Here is a 23,377-nt window from a genome sequence, read left to right as displayed (position 1 = left end):
ATGGGATCACCCCTCTCAAATAACAGTCCAGTACATACGAACATAGGAAGTGGAAAACAGAGCTTCCCGTCCGCTCAGCTGTACTTAAGCCACTTGCCGGTCGGTTAGTAGTTGGGTGGGTGACCACCAGCGAATCCCGACTTTCGTATGTTTTTTGATTTTTTTGTCCTTTTTGGCCTTTTTCTTGTCTCTTTAGTGATTCCTAGCTTAGAATGCTCTCTATAGACCCCATAGATTCTTCCATTGAACCGGAGAACTTGAGGGTGAAGTTTGATGGAGAGTTCTCAGCAGATTCTCTAGTCCACACTAAACCCGATTTATGTATTAACGGAGATCGCGATCTCAGGATAAAAAGCGTTTGAAGATATAAAAACAATAGAAGTAGGTCTTTTAACATATATATCTCCTATTAATACCGTAGTTGTTTCTGCTCGAGAGTCAAAGTGTTGCCCTACGGGAAACTTAGTGATAGTCGGCCTATGACGTGCCATGGCCGAGCCAACAACGGCCGTTGCGGAGCTCCCCGACAAATAAGTTAGTTTTGGGGCCCGTGATGACTCTTCGGCCCATCAGCCTCGACAGGTACAACAACAGCTACAACTACAACACCTCGCTGACGGGCCTGGTTCTACCACAGTCACTCGATCAGTGACGCCAGATTCGCAGACGGGCGACCTCTTGTGCTCTCGAGCCGTCTCACAAAACATGGAGAAGAACGCGCCAACCCCGCCGGCGGACGAAGCGCCTGAATCCAGTACGGCAGCGCAGCAGCCCATCCTCCCGCGAGATCGCCAGGCACGGACTGCTACCTACGACTATGCGTACGAGAAGTCAATGAGCCATGCAGAGGCAAGGCTTTTCTACCAGAGGCACCAGCTTGCCTCCCGCAGTGTGGATGGTGACATTCCGCAGAGCCCTGATATTCCTGCACGATCAATCCCGGCCCTACCTAACCACGGCCCAACGTCGGGAAGTAACTTCGATAACGAGTCGATTAGCAGCATGCTACCTGGGCCGTCGTACTCGGCGACGTCGACTCCTCCTGCAAACTCACAGCAAATGCGGCGAGAGAACAGCAGTTTCAGCATCGCCGAGCGGTCTGCTAGAGCTCATGTCCTGCCAACGGTGGGTATGCCTGGTGATGCCTCACACAGCGCTATTCAAGGGAATGTTGGCATGAGCGTTGGAACTGGAATACCATATGCCATGGGAGGCTATGCGCCTAATGATGGGGCAATCACGGCTGAATTGAGTGCCATCTGCCGCAAGATACAGGGGCTGCTGGATACCAGACACAAGTATATGCGACTCTCGTTCCAGCGGCCAGGTGACAATCCCAAGGATGAGCCTGGTTGGGTCATCTACCCTCCTCCGCCAGAGCCAGCGTGGGAGGAAGATAAAGAACGGCTTGGAACTGGGAGCATGTCTAGCAGTTTCGTCATGGCTGCGAAGGGAGGGTCCAAGCAAGGTGAATCAGATGTAGCCCCGTCTGCGAGTTCTGCTAAGAAAAAGCGAAAGCCTGGTCAGGATATCGGCGAGGACTTTGACATGGACGACCTGCTTCCGTTGCCTGAAGCGTCGAGCATGACTTTCAAACTGGATGACAACAGTGTGTACCAGGTTTATGAAACCAAAGCCGCCTGTGACCTAAACCAGCCTGTCATTCAGATCCCTTCCATCCGTGATTTCTACATGGATCTGGACGGCGTGCTTGATGTGTCTACGGATGGCCCTGTCAAGTCATTCTCCTTCAAGCGCTTATCTTATTTGGAGGGTAAGTTCCAGCTCCATACGCTGCTGAACGAGTACCAGGAACTCGCGGACAGTAAGAAAGTGCCGCACCGAGACTTCTACAACGTCCGCAAGGTTGATACCCACGTGCATCATTCAGCATGTATGAACCAGAAGCATTTGCTCAGGTTCATCAAGAGTAAGATGAAGAAGTGTCCGGACGAGGTGGTGCTTTTCAGAGACGGAAAGCACCTGACATTGAAGGAGGTCTTTGAGAGCATCAACCTTACAGCCTATGATTTGAGTATTGATACTCTGGACATGCATGTACGTTTAGGCTAATTTCAAACTTGATATCTCCTCTTTTTTTGCTAACATAACCAGGCGCACACGGATTCGTTCCACCGGTTTGACAAGTTCAATCTCAAATACAACCCTATTGGCGAGTCTCGTCTCCGTGAAATCTTCCTCAAGACGGATAATTACATCAAGGGAAGATATTTGGCCGAAATCACTAAAGAGGTGATTTCTGACCTCGAGTCGAGTAAATACCAGATGGCAGAATGGCGAATCTCCATCTACGGCCACTCCCTGGGAGAATGGGACAAACTGGCCGCCTGGGTTGTCGACAACAAGCTCTTCTCTCCCAACGTTCGCTGGCTGATCCAGGTGCCTCGGCTCTATGATGTGTTTAAATCGAGCGGTAAGGTAGGGAACTTTGAAGACATTGTTCGCAATGTCTTCCAACCCTTGTTCGAAGTCACGCAGAATCCAAACAGCCATCCGAAGTTGCACATCTTCTTGCAGCGTGTGGTTGGCTTTGACAGCGTTGACGACGAGAGCAAGGCCGAGAGGAGACTGTATCGCAAGTTCCCCGTTCCTAAGCAATGGGATACTAAACAGAACCCTCCTTACAGCTACTGGATCTACTTCATGTTTGCAAACATGGCGTCACTCAATACATGGAGGAAACAGCGCGGATTCAACACGTTTGTGCTCCGTCCGCACTGTGGAGAGGCCGGAGATCCCGACCATCTTGCCTCCGCTTTCCTGTGCTGCCAGGGCATCTCACATGGAATCTTGCTCCGTAAAGTGCCGTTGCTGCAGTACTTGTTCTATCTCGACCAGATTCCGATCGCCATGTCACCCTTGAGCAACAACGCACTGTTTCTAAGCTACGATAAGAACCCGTGCGCTAATTACTTCCGCAAGGGCCTGAATATCTCGCTCTCCACTGACGACCCGCTCCAGTTTGCCTTCACCAAAGAACCGCTGATCGAAGAATATTCCGTTGCCGCACAGATCTACAAGCTTAGTGCTGTTGACATGTGTGAGCTGGCCAAACACAGTGTAGACCAGAGCGGGTTCGAGCTGGCGTTGAAGCAGCGCTGGCTGGGGAGTAAGTGCCATCTACCCGGGCTGGAGGGGAACAACATGGCGAAGAGTAATGTGCCGGACCTACGAGAGGCGTTTAGATATGAGACGCTGACCGGAGAGCTATCGCTGTAAGTCCCACCGCTCTTTATTTTTTCCTTGCCCTTTTTCTTTTTGCATGCAACGAATTTTGTTGAGAATAGATGGGGGGGAGAGGTTTGTGTGTTGAAGGCTGATTATATATGCAGGCTCGACCGCTATGCATCCGCCACACCGAACAACACCCACACCCCAAAGACACTAACCAAGGTTCCTTCATTCTCCTATCTGAAAAACAACAACAACAATAATAATGAGGAGGCCCCGTCCTCCAGCGCTGCCCCGGGCCCCAGCAGCGGTGCTCCAGAGCATGGGAGTGCAACACCAGCAGCGGCTGCTAACACGCCTGGGCGCCATCCATCGCATTCAGATGTAGAGTCGCACGCGCACTCCAGCAAGCCCCAGACCGCCAGTGGCACGCCACAGGAGCACGGCTTTAGCTCGATGCCAGCGCAGGCGATATTCCCGGGAATCGTGCATGCGCGCGCTCGCAAGGATAGCACCTTTTCACGGACTTCCGAGGATGGAGCGGCTTCGGAGGACGCGCATGAGCGGTCTTCGGCGCAGGGAGGACACATCTGGCGCTCAGAGGACATGGACAGCGACGACGACTGAAGCCTGGCGAGGGCCTCCTCTGCCCTGGCCTGCTATTACTCAACTATGCACTTCCATATATTCTTCACCTCCTGGTTGTTCGCTTCTCGTACTATATAAAATGCCTTGCTTGAGAGTTCTCTTTAATATGCGAAATGTGATCTTACATAATCATAGATAAGAAGATAGATTCGATAAGCCAATCAAGTGTCGCCTTATCTTTAGTCATCCCCCTTCCCGGAAGCGGTGAGCACGCGCTAAGAGGGGCTGGGCGGGTCTGGCCAGGGGTTTATCACGTGCTTTGCATGTGACCGCGCTACCGTGTCTGACAGGCGCCCTTATTCTCCTTGCTTATTTAAGCTGTCGGCCAATCACCGGGCGGCGGCAGAAAACCGGAATGCGCCTTACCCCTTTTGTGCCCTGTCTCCACTCGGACCAGCTTTTTGGTTTTTCCTTTTTTCTGATTGGTTTTCTTTTTTTTTTCATTCCTTTTTTTAAACTTTCTTTTTTTAACTTTCCCCTTCCTCGCCTTCTTTGTCTTTTTTTCTTCCGGCCTTCGACTCCAACCTTTGACAAATATTCTACTTCACACCATCTCACTATCACACACACCTTGCCCGCCCGCCCGCCCGCCAGTCCTTTGAGACCTCGACCTTTGCTCAGCTCGCCTGCTTTGTTTCCTCAAATGGTGCTGCTCACTGGCCTGGCGGACCCCTATCGCATTGCTACGGACAGCCGTCTGCGTCACTCTGGCCAGCAGCAGCGACAGCCCTAAATATATTCCGGGGAAAACTCGCTTTCTCACCCACAACCGAACAATCCTGGTTATCAGGCTCGAGCTGCGTTTCTTTTCTTTATTTATTAGGCCCGATGGCATCGACGGCGAGCACTCCTCCGCCGAAACGAAAGTTCGTTCCAGAGCTTATAGAGTCGACCACCAAGTCGTCGTCGTCGTCGTCATCGCGAACGCAGGCCAAGGGTAGGGATGCTTCGACGACGACAGCGTCAAAGGGAGCCAGCAGGTTTCGGCCTCAGTTGATCGAAACGACGACGGAGACCAGCCGGAAAGCTGTCAAGCAGGGCGGAGACGGTGGTGACAAGGGCAAACAGAGGGGTGTTGGTGGGAGTGCCGGTCGTGCAGGATTAGGGGTTGCCGATCAGCAACAAAAGAAGTCAAGGGATGCTGCTGCCACAAAGACGTCACAGGCGCCGCGGAAGTTCACTCCCCAGCTTATCGAGACTGGGAAACGGTCGTTTCGCCAGAACCCGGCAGGAAGCCCTGCTCGACAGAATTTTGGCAGCAGCAGTGTCTGCTCGGCCAATACGCTTAGGTTTCGAGCTACAGATTCGGAGTCGAAGTATTCCTATGCAAGCTTATCTCGGCGCCATGGGAGCAGACGACAGTCGTTCCAGGTTCCTAACCTCCCCGCCATCCCCTCCACCAGCAGTGAAAACTCCGGCGAGTCACCAACCTCATCGCTCTCGACCTCCCCTACCAATTTCTCCAACGAAGGCAGCCATCAGAATGTGCATGTTCACTACCCCGACTCCTACACCGGCTCCTATCCGGACAATCACATGTACAACCTCCACTCTCGTTTAGTCTCCGAGAAGCTGAAGGACCAGGCTCTCGCTGCCTTCCCCAACGAGCAGGTATACCAGCCCGTCTCCCACTTTGCCATCGATCGGGAGGACAGCAACTCCGAAGACGATGACGACAGCATGGAGACCGCCTTTAGACAGCTGTCGATTGACCTGTCCAGGTTCCGACGAGAGTCCACCGCTGACCTCGCCTGGGAGCTGGAGGAGATGCGACGGCACAAGGAGGAGTCGGAGATGAGGTCTCGGGAACGCCTCTTTGCAGCTAATCATACATCCAAGTTCTCCGCGGCTGCGCTTGCCGCACGATATAAGGAGGAATGGGAAGGCCTTGAAACGGGTGGTTACGATATTATTGGCGGCTGGCAGAAGGGGGCAAACCTTGCGCCTATGCGTGAAGCCGCGAGCCCCCCGATGCTGGGAGACGACATCGTTTTCACTCGATGCCAGTCTCCCAAGTCAACACTGGTAGGAGCCGACCAGCTTCCTACGCCGGCCACGAGCCAAAACAAGAAACCTGCGGGTAACTGCAATGCCGGTGGACTATGGTCGGCAGATACAAACATGTCGGACTGCGGTCAAGTCGGACTCTGGAACGGTACTTGCAAGAGAAAGTCGGGCGGCCAGACAAGCTGCGATCGTTCCTCACAAAACTCATCACCACAAAAGTCTGGCCTTGTGACGCCTGCTCCGGAGCGAATGGACCCTGTTCTGCCGCCTACTCCAACTCCTACGCCTTTGGGCTCTCTCATCCAGCCCTCTAAAGAAATCTCTCCCGATCTTGTCACGCTCACCACTATTCCCGACTCCTCATCACCTTCTCCCGCTATTCTCATTCAAACATGCGATCCCGACCTTGAGCGTGAAATCGAAGCCGAGTTCAACGATAGTTTTGTTACCCAAATATACAACTATCTATCACTGGGGTACCCATGCTTAGCGCGCGATTTTGATGCGGAGCTAAGTAAAATCACAAATATCCCTATCGAAACACTCCAGAGCGATGACCAACACGCCAACGCGAAGGGCTACATCGACCTACCGGATTGTCGAACCGGTGCTTGCAATACCACAACCACCACCACAACCACTACCACCACGCCTGGGTGCGTGCGCTGGAATGCCTTGAAGCTGTATATCCATGAATGGGCGAGGCAACAGCCTCGCTCCGGGGCTGACAGAGGAGTCGACTCTTGGGGCGTTCCCGAGCGAAGAGGCAGCTGGGCTGTCTAACTACTGCGCCTCCACATCTGAACACTGTCTCATTTCCCTCATTCCCTTGCGTCAGAGAATGTTTTGTTTCATTTTTGGCTTGAGCGGAGTTCACCCTTGGTTCCCTTCATTTAACTTTCGGAACTCGGATTATTTATTTTTTTGACTCAGTTGGTACCTATCACTGGACGGACTGCCCTGCTCCCTTTGCTTTCTTTTTCCTTTCGTTCTTTTTTCCCCCCGTACCCTCAACCAGTTGTCTTCACTGGGCCAGCATCTTTATCCCTCTTCCGCGCTTGCCTCGTCGCTTCTATCGCGTGACATGCTTTTTGCGGCTTATACATACATCCACACTCACACATATCCCTGCTTGGAGATGAGCCCAGTACAGCCTCCACAGTTCACCGGGTCAGTCCCCAGTTCTTAACTTCTTTCTTAGTGTTCTGCGACATAGAGGGGCGTCCCATATCAGCCTTTTCCTGCCTTGGTCCCAGTCATCTTTGTGTGACCCTTTTCCCCGTTCAGCGAGTTGGATAATATTGTCTACTGCATTTTCAACCCCCGCTTTGTTATTGCTGCCTTGCCTACCTTGCTTTTCCTTGGCTCGATTCCCCTTTGCCTTTGATCCGGCTTCTGCACATTTTTTTTCCTTGCCTTCTTCTCGTCTTATTCACAGGGTTTGGGACGGGTTATCATCGTTTTTCTGACCTCATTTTTAATTCACGACTTGATGGCGCCTCCTTAGTTTGGTTGTTTTAGACAGCATATATCTCTATTTAATAGAAAGTTGGATTCCTTTTTGATGATTTCCCTGTTGATCTACTCTTTGACTTCGATGTCATCACCCTTGTACCTGGTGGTCGGGCCGTTCACGTGAACAGCCCTATATGATTATGTCACCACTATTCTTAGAACGCTGCTTACTCAGCCTGCTCTCCTTATTTTGAAACGTCCCAAAGTTTATGGATCCGAACCACATGCATGTTGATCGAACGGATATCTCTGCCAATTATAATAACAAAGGATATATAAATCTGAATCTTTGGCATCGATATCCACGTCATCGGGATGTCTAACCTGCCAACGCTCGTTTTTATACCTGGTGCCTGGCACAAACCCACATGTTTTGAAAAGATTACCAGCATTCTCTCAGAGAGAAATTTCAAATGTGTCCTAGTGACTCTTCCATCAACCCAAGGGAGCCCTGAAGCTACCTTCAAAGATGACCTTGATGCTGCAAGAACAGCTATATCAGAAGAAACTACCCAGGGCCATAATGTTGTGGTCCTTGCACACTCCTACGGCGGCATGGTAGGAAATAGTGCCATTAAGGGGTTCACTCGACCACAAGACAGCCCAACAGATCAGGATCAGCAACCTTCGGGGCCAGGATACATCATCGGCCTCATTCTGATTGCTTCCGGCTTCACTTTCACCAGCCTCGCGTTCATGGATCCCTTCCTTGGACGCCCACCGCCGTTATGGCGCGTCAACAAGGAAACCGGGTTCGCCGAACTTGTCGCCTCGCCGCGTGAAGCATTCTATCACGATGTACCAGCAGACGAAGCAGAATACTGGTGTTCTCAGCTTCAACCCCAGAGCCTCAAAGCGTTGTTTGAAGGCGGTGAACATTCCTATTCTGGTTGGTTGGATATACCGTGCTGGTATATTGGCACAGCGGAGGATAGGGGCTTGCCGCTTTTCATTCAGCGGATGCAGGCTGGTATGGCTAGGAATATGGGTGCGAGCGTGGAGTGTAGGGAACTACGGGCCAGCCATTCACCGTTTTTAAGCCATCCTAAAGATACCGCCAGGCTTATACTTGAAGCTATTGGACAATTTACTGGGAATCCTGTTGGGAATCTGCCTTCACTAGATGAGTGTCATGCTATGATGCCAGTGCCGAAGGTGGAGCTGCTACAGCCTCTTACCTGGTATAAGTTTGGCGTGCCATTGGCATTCGGCCACCTTCTTGGGCGTTGCGTGGTTCTGTTTAATTGGGCAAGAAGGGTTCTAGGTACAATGGGACACCAGAAATCCGACTAGCGATTATCGATGTTTGTTGGCCCATATTATAATAATGTATAGAGTATAGTGAGGGTAATATAGACATGTTCCAAGCGCAATGATCAAGTTATTATTTGCCCGCTTTTTATATTCAATCCGTGAGTGTAAATAAGTTCACCCTGGATATGCAGCCATTCCGATATCATAACATTTATTCGTCGAGGTCTACATAACAAACCATGTTCTATTGGGACCAGTTACTGCTGTATACCGTTATTCAGCGAGATAACAATATAGGAAAAGGAACATGCCAGGAATCAGAACAACAAAGGTATTAGAAGTATTATGTTATATTTACCTTAAGTATTTAATATTTCCGATAGCTCCCTAAATAACAAATATACCCAACCAGTAGCAGATATACCTCTCAGCGATCAAATTGATGCATCTCCTGTTTATTTGAACTGGCGCTCAATGGGATGGTATACAATCCTGATTGCAAATGGCCGGCAGAAGTGGACCAGGAACAGAGCAACATACATAAAGTATATTATTATTTACGCAGGCATGTTGCCTTGAATCATAGCAAGACAGGCCAAGCAAGCAGGCGTTTCCTGCTTTCAACTGCCGTAAGAGCTCTGTTTATCACTGACGCTGCAGAAGCTCCAGGCTCCAGCTATCTCTAGACATATTGCCTACCTAGTCAGGCAACATAGGGATCCAGGGAACCGAGTTTAATGTAATTATACATATTATTTCTGGGGGTAAGTGACAGATGAGGAACCGCCTTAGCCAGCGAAAAAGAGACATAACAACATAATACGACAAACATCATTTCACCGCAGCCGGAATAACATCACTAAAAAAAGGGCAGAGGAAAAACAAAATTTGAGCTGATAGGAAGAGCGCTTGAATGGAACTACCAGGCTCAGACCAAGTAGGCCAACGTGGGCAGATTTCATTCTGTTAGATATCTGCACCACTTGAACCAGGTATCATACATATGACCCAGCACGTAGGTAATATGTCCACGCCAATTGACAAAGAGGATGACAAATGTAGAAATGAGCGGTGCGCTCATCTCCACCATTCTCGACCACGGCATGGTGCTCTCGAAACAATATACTTTTGTTTGGCAGTAGCAGTCTCGCAAAGTGTAGGGGAGGCAAAGGGGAATAGAGTCAAGATTATTGGTACAAGAAAATCCAAAATACTAAGCAAAGAGGTAAACTGATTGACTGGTTGAAAATCAGGATACGTTGCTCGTAATAAAGCATGAAAAGAAAAGCAACAGAAAGAAATAAAAGAAAACATGGCACACCAAGGCGTTCGCAGCAGAATCAATTCTGCAATGCTATACCGTGACAAAGAACTGGAGAAGCGATCACTCGAGAAAGAAGAAAAGAACAGATACAAGTCCCGTTCTTTAATACACTGAGTGATGGAATGAAACATAAAGCATCAAAAATGAAAAGGCTCACTGCAGACGGGCCAGGTAAAAGAGACGCAACAAGTAGAGGTCTTGTTACCTATACCTGGCACGGCGTGAACCGACTGGAGGGCCCTCAGGAATATCTCGTGTGCTTGGTCCATGATAATAATGCTGAGGTTGTTCGATAACAGGATGTCGAGAATATTCCATATCATAGTCGACGTATTCTTGAGGAACACCGCGATGGACCGGACGTTCGATGTAGTACTGACCTCCGTTTTGTGGCTCTCGAGCCGCGACACGCACGGGGACGTACTCCACTGCACCTTCATAAGAAGGTTCGATATACTCTTCAACGTAGCGGTACTGGCCCTGTGGTGGTGCTCTGGCATAGGAAGGATGGTCAATGGGGATACGCTCAACATAGGCTTCCTGTGGATGAGACGGGGCAAGAGCTGCAGCTCTTTGTCTCGCTCGAGGGCTACGGTTACGGTAGTACTCTACCGCAGTCCGTTCCTGTGGCAGAGGCGATCTTGAACGTGGTCGAAGAGATTCTTGCCTCTGGGCTTCATACCGCTCGAACCTGTTGTGAGGTCGGCCGCCCCGGGCTTCCGGTCCACCTTTCACGTCAGCAGTAGCTACACGGCTTCGACCGCGGGCTTCAGTCTGATCAGGTGTCAGCACATCCCCACGAACTGAAGGGGGGCCGCTATGCATGTCGAATGCCTCGCCTCTTGGGTCAAATTCACGGTATTCACGTCCGACAGCAGGGCTCTTTCCACGTCCAGCCCAGCCATTATGTTTCCCACCACGGCCTGGCTGGGCTGTATGACCAGCTTCGGCACCGGCATGAGAATTAGTTGAGGTACGCCATTCTCGCTCTTCTGCAGCCGCCGTTTTGGGCCATTTACTTCTAGATTCACCGTGTGTTTGCGGATTGGATCCTCGCGAAGTTGTTCCGAAGTCACCTTGATCCTGGCCAGGAACAAAGTTATTCAAGAAGTGCTCCGCTGCATTCATCTCCTCAGTAGGAGAGGGTCCTCCCTCAGCCCTAGCTTCGTTAGATTCAGCAACCTCACCATCTTCTGATACATTTCGGCTTTTAGGGCGATTTGTACCGGGTTGCGAATGTCCGCTCCCTGCTGCTGGATGGACAATATCAGCACCACCAGATTTTGCAGCTCGTTCTTTTCCCCGAGATGAGTGCTTCTGCTGCTGTTGACGAGGACGCCTACTGTCGGCCTGCATTTCAGTTTCCTCTCCGGGAACAGCTTCAATTTGACGATGTTTCACTTGAATCTTTTCACGAGGTCCAGCGTTTCCACGGGCACCACGAGCGTAGGGGTCCGTTGCGGTTTCGATAAATGCTGGTCGGTGAGGGTCGTACTCGTCATATCGAGGTGGCTCAAAGTGCTTTGGATCATCTGGAGATTCAACGAACCTTGGGAAGTCATCTACGGCAACTTCGAGGACTTGGTGGTTGGCTGACTTCTTACCACCATGACTTGCAGCGGGGTATTTTGTATGTTCACTAGTTTTTGCCTCGTAAGCTCCATGGATGTTTGGTTTTATCACGGCTTTCACTGGAGCAGGTGCAATGGGGGCAGTGATTGGTGAGAATACCCAGGGAAAGGCGGAAGTAATCAGATGGAACTTTGCTTGGTCCATGCCAGGAGCTTGACCCAAGGATGATATGACTGCATTGTCGGGTAGTAATAGCATATGTACCTTCCAATCGGGCTGAGTGCCATCAGGTGCCGCTGCATCAACGTGAACGGACTGAAAATGGCTGAAGAGAGCCGGAAGGTGATACATTTTCCGGTCATTGCGGGAATCATGTTGACGAGAACGGCGCGAGCTCGCCATATCAGTACATGCCTTACAGACCAAGCCGCTAAGATTTCTGATTGGTTTCATATGAGGATGAGAATTCAATCCATCAGAGAAAAGTGTGAGTGCCGGTTCTTGTCCGAACTTATCGACAAACCGAGTGGTAACATGATGGATTACAACGTGAGCTCGCACATTGTGGGGAAGATCCTTGATGCCAGAGGTGCCATTCCAAACACTTCGAGCATTCTTAGCGATTTCATCTAGATGTGTTTGGTACAGGCCAAACGACTGACTGCCTTGGTTAGGCTTGTGAGCACCAGCCGGTGGCCGTGAATGATGTGGAGCAGGTGGGTAAGCGGGATTGTAAGGCCCAGGTGGATGGCTTGGCCCACTGTAAGGCGGTTGATATGGTGGTCCTGGGTGTCTCCCTGGATCAGCCGGGGCATAGGGTGGTGGATAAGCCTGACCAGGGAAAGGTGAACCGTATGGTGGGTTTGGTGGTGCGTGTTGATGTTCGTAAGGGCCAGGAGGGTAGGGCTGTTGAGGAGAGAATCCATAACCAGGAGGGGGAGGGTAGTATTGGGGGGAAGGTGGTCTATAAGGACCAGTCCCATACGCATAGGGTGTTCCATATGGTGTTCTATTATATGGGCCGGGGGATGGTTGAGGATTTGTGTATCCCATATGTGGCTGCCCGCCATGCGGACGCGGCATAGGATACATAAGCAGCTTTGCAGAGGCAGGGTCAGGGTTGAAAGGAGGGCGCTCAGGCCATTCTGCTCGCCAATGAACAACAACACTGCCTAAACTGAGAACGTTGGTGTGTTTAGCAGCGTAATGCTGAATCACACCTTCGAAGCCGTAATATTTGGCATTATTATCACAACCATTACACAAGAACAGCTCCTTTTGGAACTGTTCAGTGAGTAGTTTGATTTTTGTGTCAAATATGAACTTCATGTTCTCTAAGATGATTTTGCGTCGAGGAGGGCCGTTTGGAGGATCTTCTTCAATTGGCTTCCCTTCAGCACGAGCACGCGCATCTTCTTGGGCTAAATCTTCCAAGAACCTCTTCCGAACATACATAATGACGTCGGCTGCGAACTTGGGGCACTTCTCCTTTGTGACCCCTTCACCACCACGCCAACCCTCACGGATGATCTCATCGGCATAGCCGGCCATCCGTTCTTTGATTGGTTTTTGGACATCCTCCCATTCACGGTCAAGTAATTCCTTGGCTTCTTTAAGTTGGGCCTCTTGGTGACGCCGCTCATCAGATTTTGCTTGGAGAAGTGCGTCATGAAGCTTGCGCTCATTTTCACGACGTTCAGCAACTTCGCGCTGAGCTAAAAGCCGAGGCTTCAAGATTTCCCAATCTCTATCAGTAAATGGATGTGTGATCTGGATCGCAGCTGTGAACGATTCCATATGATTAATAACCTCGGGAGCAAGAGGCGGGTCAAGTTCTGCGCATCGCCTTTCGATTTCACTTCGACGACTGGCTTTTGCCTCGTTGATCTGGCGCAGGTTGCGTTCTCGAGAAAGTTGGGAGTTTGGTGGAAGTGGGAAGCCGGGCTGCGCACCGGTGCTGCGAGGCCGTGAGGTAATAGCAGTATCTAAAGGACATGCTGTCAGTAAAAAATGATGTAAATACAGCTATACTGCCCTAGCATAGCTGGGTAAATAAAGACAGCACGAATTGATAACATCAAAGTCATTAGAAGACCGAAACTCGAGGGCCAGAACAAGGGGATGAGGTAGTGTATAGAGGGTATAACGTACCTAAATTGGTGGATGGTGCATTGCCACCGAGGCTATTACTTGGACGATGGTTTGCGATAGGGAGACGTGCGGAGGCTGTGTCAGCTGTTTCAGGTTTTGCAGACTGTGTCTTAGTACCATTAGATGGAGCTTGGTGGGGTGACTTGAGACTGCGAAGGCCGCCCGCTAATTCCCATTGCTCCCATCGCGCTGCATCCGCGATCTTTTCTTTGCCATTTCCATCAAGGCCTTTCATCCATTCCTCTGCGGCTGCAGGCCCCAAGGCTTTGACTTCCTCAAATCTGGATTTTAGCTCCTCAACTTGGGATTTTAGAAAATGCTTGGTAAGGACCATTCCGACTGGAGGTTGATTTCCACGAAGAGAAACAGATGAAACATAATGCAGCGATGCTGTTAAGAATGCAAAGGGGAGAGCAGGAACCAAAACTGAAGGCAGAGTGGAGGAGAAGAGAAGGTCCATTTCCTAATAAAGGTAATCAGCTTTTCGATTCGCATAAGAAACGACACACGGTAAACAAGGGAGAGTAATAATCGAGTATGACATACGGTATCACAATTTGCCTTTAGGCAGTCTCCACATGAACGAACGGCTAAAGGCCAAATGATTCTGACTCCGTTCTCCCCCGGTCCACTTTCAAAGGGCGAAGTTTCTGGCGATTGAACAGACCCGGCTTTGTTGCAAAACTGACATGAAGTTCCGCGGATAAGTTTCCACATATCCATTTCTGACAAAGGGCTTAACGGACGTGGCATGCTTGAATGGAAAGATTTTCGTGAGATGGACCAAATGTGAACCGGATTAACATATTTCAGTGAGCCTGGAGTTGCACGGCCAGAGGGCAACTCGGGCTGACCAGTGGTAAGCAGAGCTTTAAAAGTGCGGTTAACTTGCAAGACACGTCCAAGTGAAACAGGCGGAAGAAAAGTAAAAATGTGCTGCCATATTTCCCTTGGTAATTTGGACTTATCCTCGGGTATGGTATCCATAGACGGATCGACGGAAAAGTCCGGCTTCACATCATCTCTGAACTTGACACGCTTTGTGCCATCCACGAAACTCGATGGCGAGTCTGACTGGGATTTAACACCAAAATGACGGCTATCATATTCTGATGAGTATTGAGCATCTGAAACCTGGGTCCCTGCTGGATGATCACCAGCTGCACCGCGTTTGCGTTTCCGGCGAGACTGGGTACTGTTGGTGGCAGAGGTAGTTATCTCAGTAGCAGTGGATGCATTCTTGGGGGTTTCCAGACGGTGGCCGCGTGAAACAAACTGGCTGGAATGAGCACTTGAAGCAACGACAGTGGAACTGGAAGCAGCAACATCACTGTCATCTTGTCCGGGTGTTCCAGCTTGGGATTTATTCTGTGAATTTGAATCTGTGACATTTTCAGAATATGGGTCGAAAGAGGAAGAACTTGAGCTCCCAGGCGAGCTCAAAGACACTGCCATGGCTAACTACGTAGCCGCAGGGCAAAGAGCTAGCTTAGGCAGCGAGATATATTATGTTTTCTCTTGTCCTCTCAAGGGTCTTTTTTTCAACTGGGCAATTCCAGTACGTTTTCCTCAGGGCAGCGAGTCCGTGACGACGAATCGACACATTCAAACAGGGCTGAAGAAAAAAAAAGAAAGAAAGAAAGAAAAACACGTAGAGAAGATGAAATGAGACAGGCGGACAATTATAAAATGGTCCTTAACTGGGGGGAAAGTTATGTTTCTGCTGGTTTGTTCACACGCATTCCAAGATACCCTGGAAACAGAACAGTGAAAGCGTGATTTGTCGAGATGGAAGATGAGAAGAAGTCCGAGATGAATCACAAGGTGACGCCACCGTCTGCCACTGGAAGCGCGAAACAAGGAGTATAAGTAGGGGTTGAAAGAAGGGCGGACGGCGAGAAACTGGGGGGGTTGAAGAGGTGAAGACGCGATGTCGTGAAGTTGATGTTGAGATTGAGGTGCGAAAGAGAGAAAAAGGAGGAAAAGGCGAAGTTTTTGCAAGGCTGCGCACGGACCTCTTTACTCTTTTCGGTCAGGTGAGTGGGTCCGAGCTTTGCACTATACAGCCAATTAGAATAGAGTATCAGCAGGTCACATGAGACGGTCACGTGTATATGTTATATCGAGAGAAGATGGGATGAAAGCAAAGAAAGAGAGGGTTGCGTTGGAGGGATGAGGGGGGCGGATGGCGAGATGATATATGTGGCCTAGAGCAGCCATGGAGGGGAGCCGATACTGTGACTGTGCTACGGTGATGGCGAATCATACAGGCCACACGCGTGGAAGAGCTTGTTATTGGCTGAGAGAAGAGGCAGATGCACTTGCACAGGCTGGCTAATCTATGCTAGATATGGGATGGGCAGCCCAGACTATCGTAAGATACGGAGGAGTTATGGTTGAATCGAATCGATGAAGACCATCATGAAGCTGCCGGAGACGCGCCTGAAGAGTTGGCGCTCGCTAGCCTGGCCTTTTTCGCCCGTCTCTTCATCTCTCGCTTGGACAGTTGCGGTTCGTCAGAAGGCTTACTCGGGCCTTCAGGACCATCCAAGGACGCTTTTCGTTTCACGCCGCCCCCATCAGACGCGCTCAGAGAGACAGTGGCTGGCTGTTTTCCTGGTTTATTGACCAGATCAACCTTCTTTGCACCAGCGTCGTCCCCCTCCCCTCCGTATATCACATCCACCGTTCCGCGAAAGCTCGTTCTCTTTACCCGAGCCATATCCACCACTTTCCTAGCCTCCTCACTTACCGCCTCCTTCGCCCTCTCGGATTTCAACCCCCAGACACACGCAAGATTCACAATATCCCATGGTGCCCGGACACCAAGAGCTTGCTTTGCTTCACTGGAGATAATGATCCCTCTGCCTCGCGCAGTACGGATCAACGATGCTGCATTAGATATTAAGTTTCTTCTCGCTTCCATCCCGCTACCTGTTACTCCGGGTCCATAGCATATTTCAAGTCGTACGCCTCGTGATACTGCTGCGGAAAGGGTTTTGAATTTAAAATGGTACGGCAGTCGTGTAGACAGGTCAAGAGATATGATATCACAGTCAAGGCTATTACAAGCCTGCGACAGCGCCTTCTCATTCACAGGACGTATAGCAACAAGTGAGAACGATTGTGCTAACGTTGCTAGACGCTGGTTCTGTGTGGCATCCGAGAGCGTGATATTTAATCGAGTCAGTACGGTGAGAGACGCGGGGACATTGCTTGGTAGAGGCAACGGGGACACGGTCGCAGGCAGTTTTCCTGCTATCGATTGCGAAAGGGCTACGGTAGAGTATCCCACTAAAAAAAACGCATGAGCTTGATATTCTCCTGAAGCTGTGTATCTGATCCATTGGAGAACTCACATTCAGATAAGAGTCGCAATGTATTAGCAATTCCCGGTTCGTTGGGTTCATTATACGGAATATTCAAATCGTAGAATGCCATGGTGGTTTTGAGCCCATCCAACCCCCCCGTTATTGATTAAGGTGATATGGCGGATGGGACACTTCGCGACTGTGTATTTGCATGGGCCGATTCGAAGCCGCACTTTTTGGAGAAAGTTGAACAGCTCGAGGGCCTTAGGTAAGCAAGGTCACATGATACGCCACCCTGCTATTCACATGATCTAACCTAGTTATGTAATCCAAGAACTGTTTTCCAAACTTTGGTGAGGGCCCATTTTTAGACTTTCGGGTTGGGTCAACGGCTAAAGGTAAATAATAATAATCAACCTGCTTGCCTGCAAGTCTACACTACATACATACTTCGCATTCGGCCTACACCGGGTGAAAACAACCGATGGAATACTTTTCCATTTATAAATCAAAATAATCCTACAGATGCAGGCATGCATACTGTGATAGATGCAAACCCCGGCACTTATAGCCTGACTATCTGGTCACTGGCTGATTATTCATACCTTGTTAACTCGTTAAAGCAATTATATTTTGATAACCCCACAATCTAGTGAGCGTGCTTCCGGCTTGTGTATATAGAAAGTCTTGAAAAACAAATTCTAGGTGAGTACGAATGTGTATGACAGGGATTGTTTTCCGCGTACATTGCCGCTGGCTGGGGGCCTTTTTTCTTCTTCTAACCAACCAGTTAGTTAGTTAACTACATGCTTAAGGTAGCTGAATACCTTTCCAACATTTGTCATTGTTGTACTTTATTCCAAGAGCCAGATCGGAGCTATATACCCAGGTATGCTACCTGTTCCTGACATTACCTCCTATTCCAATCTAAATCTTTACACATTTTTTCCTTAAAAATCCACTATGGCCTCGGTGAATCAATTCTTGGCTGGTGCAGTTGCAATAGCAGGCCTACTTCTCCCTTGGTTCCTGTTTATGGCCAAAAGCTCCAAACAATCGAACAAAGTATGGACTCAGCTTGATGTTGTCGGCATTTCTCCTGGTGATGGGGCTCTCTCTTGGGCTTTTGCTCTCGCAAAGTCAGTGATATCAATGCAAGGGACAATGTGTGAAGGGTACGAAAAGTTTTCAAAGGCTAACAAACCATTTGCCCTTCCTACCATGTGGGTCGGGGGAGCTGTCTTAGTGCTTCCCCCCTCTAAGCTGGGGCTTCTCAACAAACCTAGAAACGAGCTATCTAGTTTCAATGCATTGCTCGAGAACGCCCAATTTCAATACCTAATGTCTGACAAGGATGTCTGGGGAAACACCATTCACTTCGATATCGTTCGCCGCCACCTAAGAGAGAAAGATATGAGTTCCCTTACGAAGATACTATTTGAAGAATGGCAAGGGGCATTTCAAACATACTGGGGAGATTCTAAGGAGGGCAGGGTTATCCAAGCGTGGGATTCCATGGTACGAATCATTGCCCGGGCATCACTCCGCATCATGGTTGGACTTCCTGGATGTCGAGATGAAGACTATTTGGAGCAGTCAATGTTGTATGCCAATGCCGTCTTGGTGGACGCTTGTCTTATCAATTGTCTCCCTCCTGGGATGCGGCCAATGGCAGGCCCATTAATCGCCTTGCGTGCCAAATATTATGAGCGAAAGCTATTGAAAATTTTGATACCACTTGTGGAAGAGCGACTTTTTCAGTACCGTCATGTGAAAGAAAGTCAGAGAGATGGCCAGGTATGTTTGAATGTTCAAGCAGTATTTTTTGACTTCCAGATTACGACTTCTGATTCTAACCATATCGATTTCTTCTAGGGCGACGTAATCCGGTGGCTCATTGAAATATCTGAGAATTATGGACCGGAGCAGCTAGCCGCGAAAAAAATAGCTGGTCGCATCCTCGCCCTCACTTCCATGTTCGTCTTTGCTATCGGTTGGGTTTTTGTCCATGTTGTACTTGATATCCACTGCAGTTCTTCCAGAGATGAGATTGTCAGCACCTTGATTGCCGAATGTCAAAAGGTCTCTGCCCAATACCAAGGACTATCAAGCAAGGAGGCAATTGACAAACTATACTGTCTTGACTCTGCCGTGCGTGAGTCCATGCGCCTCAATGACGTGATGGTACATCTGCTTCCTCTGGATATTATCTCTGGTCAACCAATCAATATCGGCGAGGCAATCCAAATTTCCGCTGACTGCGGACTTCGAACCGTTTTCCCTGCCCAGATGGTTCACCATGATCGGGACATCTATCAAAATCCTGAACACTTTGATCCTTTTAGGTTTTCGCGAGAGCATGAAACATTATCCAACAAAGAGCCAACCAAAACTAAGAGGGAGTTTATAACTACTGTGAGTACGTCGTTCCTTCCATTCGGATATGGGAGACACGCGTGCCCGGGAAGATGGTTTGTGGCCTGCATGGTGAAACAGGCAACTGCCCATGCACTTCTTAACTATGAAGTGGAAGTTACAAAAGCCCTGGAAAGAGAGCCTCACTGCTTAACTTCATGCTTCCTCCACAGGGAGCGAAACTACGCGTTACTAGGCGGCAATAGGAGAATTTTCAGGACTGAATATTGCTTCAGATGAAAACGGTTGTTGACATATATAACTGTGATTGTTGCTCCACAAATTGGTCCTTTTTATATACTGTTCCTACTGTTGTAGGTCTCGCGTACGGCCTTATCTTCTCTGTCCAAAAACTCCTTGAAAGTCGTCGGTTGAATGACCCCCGTAATCTCGTCCATGTTGATGTATTTAGTCATATATCTCATTGAGATTTGAGAATTGGTGAATACATTCGATGTCTTTTGCTTCTCTCGGATCTCTTCATCTGTCATGAATATTGCTTTGAGTGGCTTCTCTGCTGCTTTTCCCAGTATGTCCAGCGTATTTTGGACTGTCAATATATCGCTTGCTAGTCCGAATGCACGCCCATGGTATTTCTGAGGATTGCGGAAGGCTTCAACCGCAAACGCTGCAATGTCAACGTGGTCAATTAAAGCCAATCGAGACTCTGGTGTCATTGCTGTAGTCCAAGTACCATGTTCTCTCGGCTCAGGGTATCTTGCAACCTTAGGCTCTAAGAAATTAGCCATAAAGAAGGAGGGCCGAAGGATGGTCCAATAATCGAAGCACCCGTCTCGAACTGCATCCTCAACCCCTTTTTTGCTAGCGATATGTCGTGCCATAAAAGAGTCCGGCGTAAGGTGTTCTCGGACCTCAGTTTCAAGTTGAGGGTCATCCAGCGTGAAGACGCCTAGAGAAGTCGACACGATCACTTGCTTAACTCCTGCAGCCTTGGCAACTTTGACAATGACTTCCGCCTGACGTCGTTCCCTGTCCGAGTCTTTGAAATCCGGTAACAAGCAGAGAAACATTTTATTGCACCCTTGAAGGGCAGCAATTAATGCTGCCTCATTATCCCAGTCTCCTTGGGTAAGTCTCACGCCGGCTTCGAGAAGAGATATTGCCGCAGGCGAGGCAAGATTTCGGGCGGTCGAATGAACGGACCAATTTAGGTCCTTTCGGAGTTTTAACGCCAGGGCTCCTCCTTGGCTACCGGTGGCGCCACAGACAAAAACGGCATTGTTGGATGTAAGCATATTTCTTTAGCTGCCGTTAATCAAGTTGGTTTAAAATCCAGTCAATCCGAATCCTACATGCCCAGGCACGTCTTTAATACTTAGAAATACCCCTGGCAAAAAACTTTCAATCTGGACTACTTGATCAGCTGAAGTGACCATGACATAAGTACTCACATGCAGATTAATGGCGTGATGTTGTAAACAGGGAATTATTTGTTGGATATGTAAGGCTGGCAGGGACTGGCTGCGATATGCATGCATTTATACTCGGTGTACGTCGTTCTTATATGCATGAAAGTCAAGCAGCTCTGCCAAGGCCCATCCATGTACTTAACGAAGTTAAGTTAACTAGCAAGGTTTCCACTAATTTAAGGTTAGGGCGATCCCGAAGCTAATTGTGGAGCATTGACTTTTGTTCCCACGTTCCAAGGCATTTGCCTATCTCTAGTTGAGCCCGCTCTCTTCAACTAAAAGGTGACAGTTCCCCAGCATGAATAGCGAGAAACGAACTCATTGATAACTAGTTACTCAACCTCATTTCCCGTCTCCCACGCTCCTTGACAGTGACTAATTAATCACCCGGAAAAAAAAAATGTCACCAGATCTGGATTCTCAGAAGCCAGAGAAGATTGATACAAGTCCAGAAACTTCTGTCGAGTACGTTACGGGTTTTAAACTTGTTTTGATTGTTAGTAGCGTAGCCCTTGCATGTTTTCTTATGCTCTTGGACACGATGGTCATTGGAACGGTAAGTTTGCCGTGACATATTAATTATCTACATCTCCAACTAAACCTCTGCATTCCATTTAAGGCAATTCCTCGTATCACCGATACCTTCAACTCACTTCCCGATGTAGGATGGTATGCTAGTGCATATCAATTCGGAAGGTCTGGCTATTTGTGATCCAAGGTGCGATAATCCAGCTGACAAGTTGCAGCGCTGCTCCGCAGCCACTTACTGGAAAAATATATACAAGTTTCAACTCAAAGGTTCGTATATATTGGCTCCTTTATATATATGTTAATATTAATGCGAATTTTCAGTGGACCTTTTTGGTTTTTTTTGCCATCTTTGAGATAGGTTCCATCCTCTGTGGTGCTGCCATCTCATCCAACATGCTCATTGTAGGCCGTGCTATTGCTGGATTCGGCGCTTCTGGTATCATTAATGGTGCAATTACCATAATCTCAAGCTGTGTTCCATTGGAGAAGCGTCCTAGTAAGTAAATTCTAGTAAAAATCCTGAAATTCAAGACGTACAATTACTGACTCGCTTGGTATAGCCTTGATTGGTCTAACAATGGGATGTAAGCAGTCCTTGACTCGATATCAAATACTGTAGTGTTACTAATATGATACTTGTTGATAGTGAACCAACTTGGACTTGTTGCTGGGCCTCTTGTTGGAGGGGCTTTCACTTCCTACACGACATGGAGGTGGTGTGAGTATTACCTAACAAGCAGTTCTCGTTTCCTCGTCCATATAAATTACTCACGGGTCGTTAGGCTTCTACATAAATTTACCCCTAGGTGCATTTACAGCATTCTTTCTTCTCTTTTTGAGCATTCCAGAACAAACACGAAAGCCCAACGTATTTGTAGTTCTTTCGAAACTACATCACCACTTAGACCTTGTCGGCTTTATCTTATTTGCCCCAGCTATACTACAGCTTCTACTTGCGTTCCAGTATGGAGCCAACCAATACCCATGGAACTCCCCCCGCGTCATTGGGCTCTTTTGTGGCTTTGCCGCAAATTTTGCCCTTTGGCTCTTTTGGAATAGGTATAAGGGGGATGATGCATTACTCCCACACTCTATGCTGAGACTGAAACCTGTCTGGACGTCTGCATTCTACCAGGCATTCATGATATCAGCAGTATATGGCGCTTCATTCTTTCTCCCAATATATTTCCAAGCCATCAATAATGCAACTCCTGTGCTCAGTGGAGTATATTTGCTACCTACCATTCTTCCGCAGCTTGTCGCGGCTGGACTATCTGGAGTATTGTGTAAGTCTATAACTTTTACATATTTCCTTACCATTGATTGCATGACGCAAGGTTGCTAATTTACCTTAGTACAAAAGATGGGTTTCGTGATACCTCTAGCAGTTGCTGGAACCATTCTCTTATCTCTGGGGAGCGGATTCTATTCGATTCTACAGCCAGGTAGTCCAACAGGATACTGGATTGGATTTCAATTACTAGCCGGAATTGGATCAGGAATAAGCATGCAACTGGTTAGTACTCGGTTCTCATTGTATCTGAACATAACATTGGTAGGACATAAATAATTAACAATATAAGGCTATAATCACAATTCAAGCTGCAGTAAGTGGCGAGCAACTCGCTACAGGCATGGCTTTGGTCATATTTGCTCAATCCCTTGGACCGGCTATAATGCTTGTCCTGTGCAATGTGATATTTCTCTCTAGCCTTGGCTCGCAACTGCATGAGCATGCGCCAAATGCCAATTCAGCCGCAATTATCAAGGCTGGAGCCACTGGTTTCCGTTCCATTGTCCAATTGGAGGATTTACCTGGGGTTCTGATTGCATACGCCAACATTATTGATAGGATTTTTTACTTGGTTGCTGCAGTGGGAGCTGCTTGTGCACTTGTGTTATGGGGAATGGGCTGGCATGACTTGAGAAAAAGGGATGGCAAGCAGAGAAGTGAAGAAGATGTCGCTGAGAAGGGCGACAGATAAGTGTAATAACCTTTTTATTGATAGCTTGATACTTTTTATCGG

At 48.6% G+C, this 23,377-nt stretch overlaps 8 protein-coding genes across 8 annotated transcripts; 5 read left to right on the top strand and 3 right to left on the bottom strand.

The window, feature by feature from the left end:
• Positions 1-582: 582 nt before the first annotated feature.
• TRV_01132 (uncharacterized protein) lies at positions 583-3,819 on the top strand (the record flags this gene model as incomplete). The annotated part of the gene is made up of 3 exons (XM_003024679.1): positions 583-2,058; positions 2,116-3,236; positions 3,354-3,819. Coding segments are annotated over 3 exons (3,063 nt in total), but the record flags the coding sequence as incomplete, so codon positions are not given.
• An 849-nt stretch (positions 3,820-4,668) lies between these two features.
• Positions 4,669-6,630, top strand: TRV_01131 (uncharacterized protein; the record flags this gene model as incomplete). The annotated part of the gene is made up of 1 exon (XM_003024678.1): positions 4,669-6,630. One exon carries the CDS (start codon positions 4,669-4,671, stop codon positions 6,628-6,630), a length of 1,962 nt encoding a protein of 653 aa, XP_003024724.1.
• A 1,047-nt stretch (positions 6,631-7,677) lies between these two features.
• TRV_01130 (uncharacterized protein) lies at positions 7,678-8,655 on the top strand (the record flags this gene model as incomplete). The annotated part of the gene is made up of 1 exon (XM_003024677.1): positions 7,678-8,655. The coding sequence occupies one exon, from the start codon at positions 7,678-7,680 to the stop codon at positions 8,653-8,655; it is 978 nt and encodes a 325-aa protein (XP_003024723.1).
• Positions 8,656-10,141: 1,486 nt separating this feature from the next.
• Positions 10,142-15,118, bottom strand: TRV_01129 (uncharacterized protein; the record flags this gene model as incomplete). Its single annotated transcript, XM_003024676.1, has 3 exons — positions 10,142-13,497; positions 13,664-14,126; positions 14,210-15,118. 3 exons carry the CDS (start codon positions 15,116-15,118, stop codon positions 10,142-10,144), a joined length of 4,728 nt encoding a protein of 1,575 aa, XP_003024722.1.
• Positions 15,119-16,082: 964 nt separating this feature from the next.
• TRV_01128 (uncharacterized protein) lies at positions 16,083-16,589 on the bottom strand (the record flags this gene model as incomplete). Its single annotated transcript, XM_003024675.1, has 1 exon — positions 16,083-16,589. One exon carries the CDS (start codon positions 16,587-16,589, stop codon positions 16,083-16,085), a length of 507 nt encoding a protein of 168 aa, XP_003024721.1.
• Positions 16,590-17,937: 1,348 nt separating this feature from the next.
• TRV_01127 (uncharacterized protein) lies at positions 17,938-19,543 on the top strand (the record flags this gene model as incomplete). The annotated part of the gene is made up of 3 exons (XM_003024674.1): positions 17,938-18,771; positions 18,850-19,389; positions 19,502-19,543. The coding sequence occupies 3 exons, from the start codon at positions 17,938-17,940 to the stop codon at positions 19,541-19,543; spliced, it is 1,416 nt and encodes a 471-aa protein (XP_003024720.1).
• Positions 19,544-19,682: 139 nt separating this feature from the next.
• TRV_01126 (uncharacterized protein) lies at positions 19,683-20,645 on the bottom strand (the record flags this gene model as incomplete). The annotated part of the gene is made up of 1 exon (XM_003024673.1): positions 19,683-20,645. One exon carries the CDS (start codon positions 20,643-20,645, stop codon positions 19,683-19,685), a length of 963 nt encoding a protein of 320 aa, XP_003024719.1.
• A 574-nt stretch (positions 20,646-21,219) lies between these two features.
• TRV_01125 (uncharacterized protein) lies at positions 21,220-23,335 on the top strand (the record flags this gene model as incomplete). Its single annotated transcript, XM_003024672.1, has 6 exons — positions 21,220-21,375; positions 21,552-21,846; positions 21,997-22,068; positions 22,169-22,636; positions 22,736-22,866; positions 22,934-23,335. 6 exons carry the CDS (start codon positions 21,220-21,222, stop codon positions 23,333-23,335), a joined length of 1,524 nt encoding a protein of 507 aa, XP_003024718.1.
• Positions 23,336-23,377: the final 42 nt, after the last annotated feature.

The sequence above is a fragment of the Trichophyton verrucosum genome, assembly GCF_000151505.1.
Source record: "Trichophyton verrucosum HKI 0517 chromosome Unknown contig00098_1.f1.exp, whole genome shotgun sequence".
NCBI classification, from domain to species: Eukaryota; Fungi; Ascomycota; class Eurotiomycetes; order Onygenales; family Arthrodermataceae; genus Trichophyton; species Trichophyton verrucosum.
This window is presented reverse-complemented; position numbering and strand designations above follow the sequence as displayed.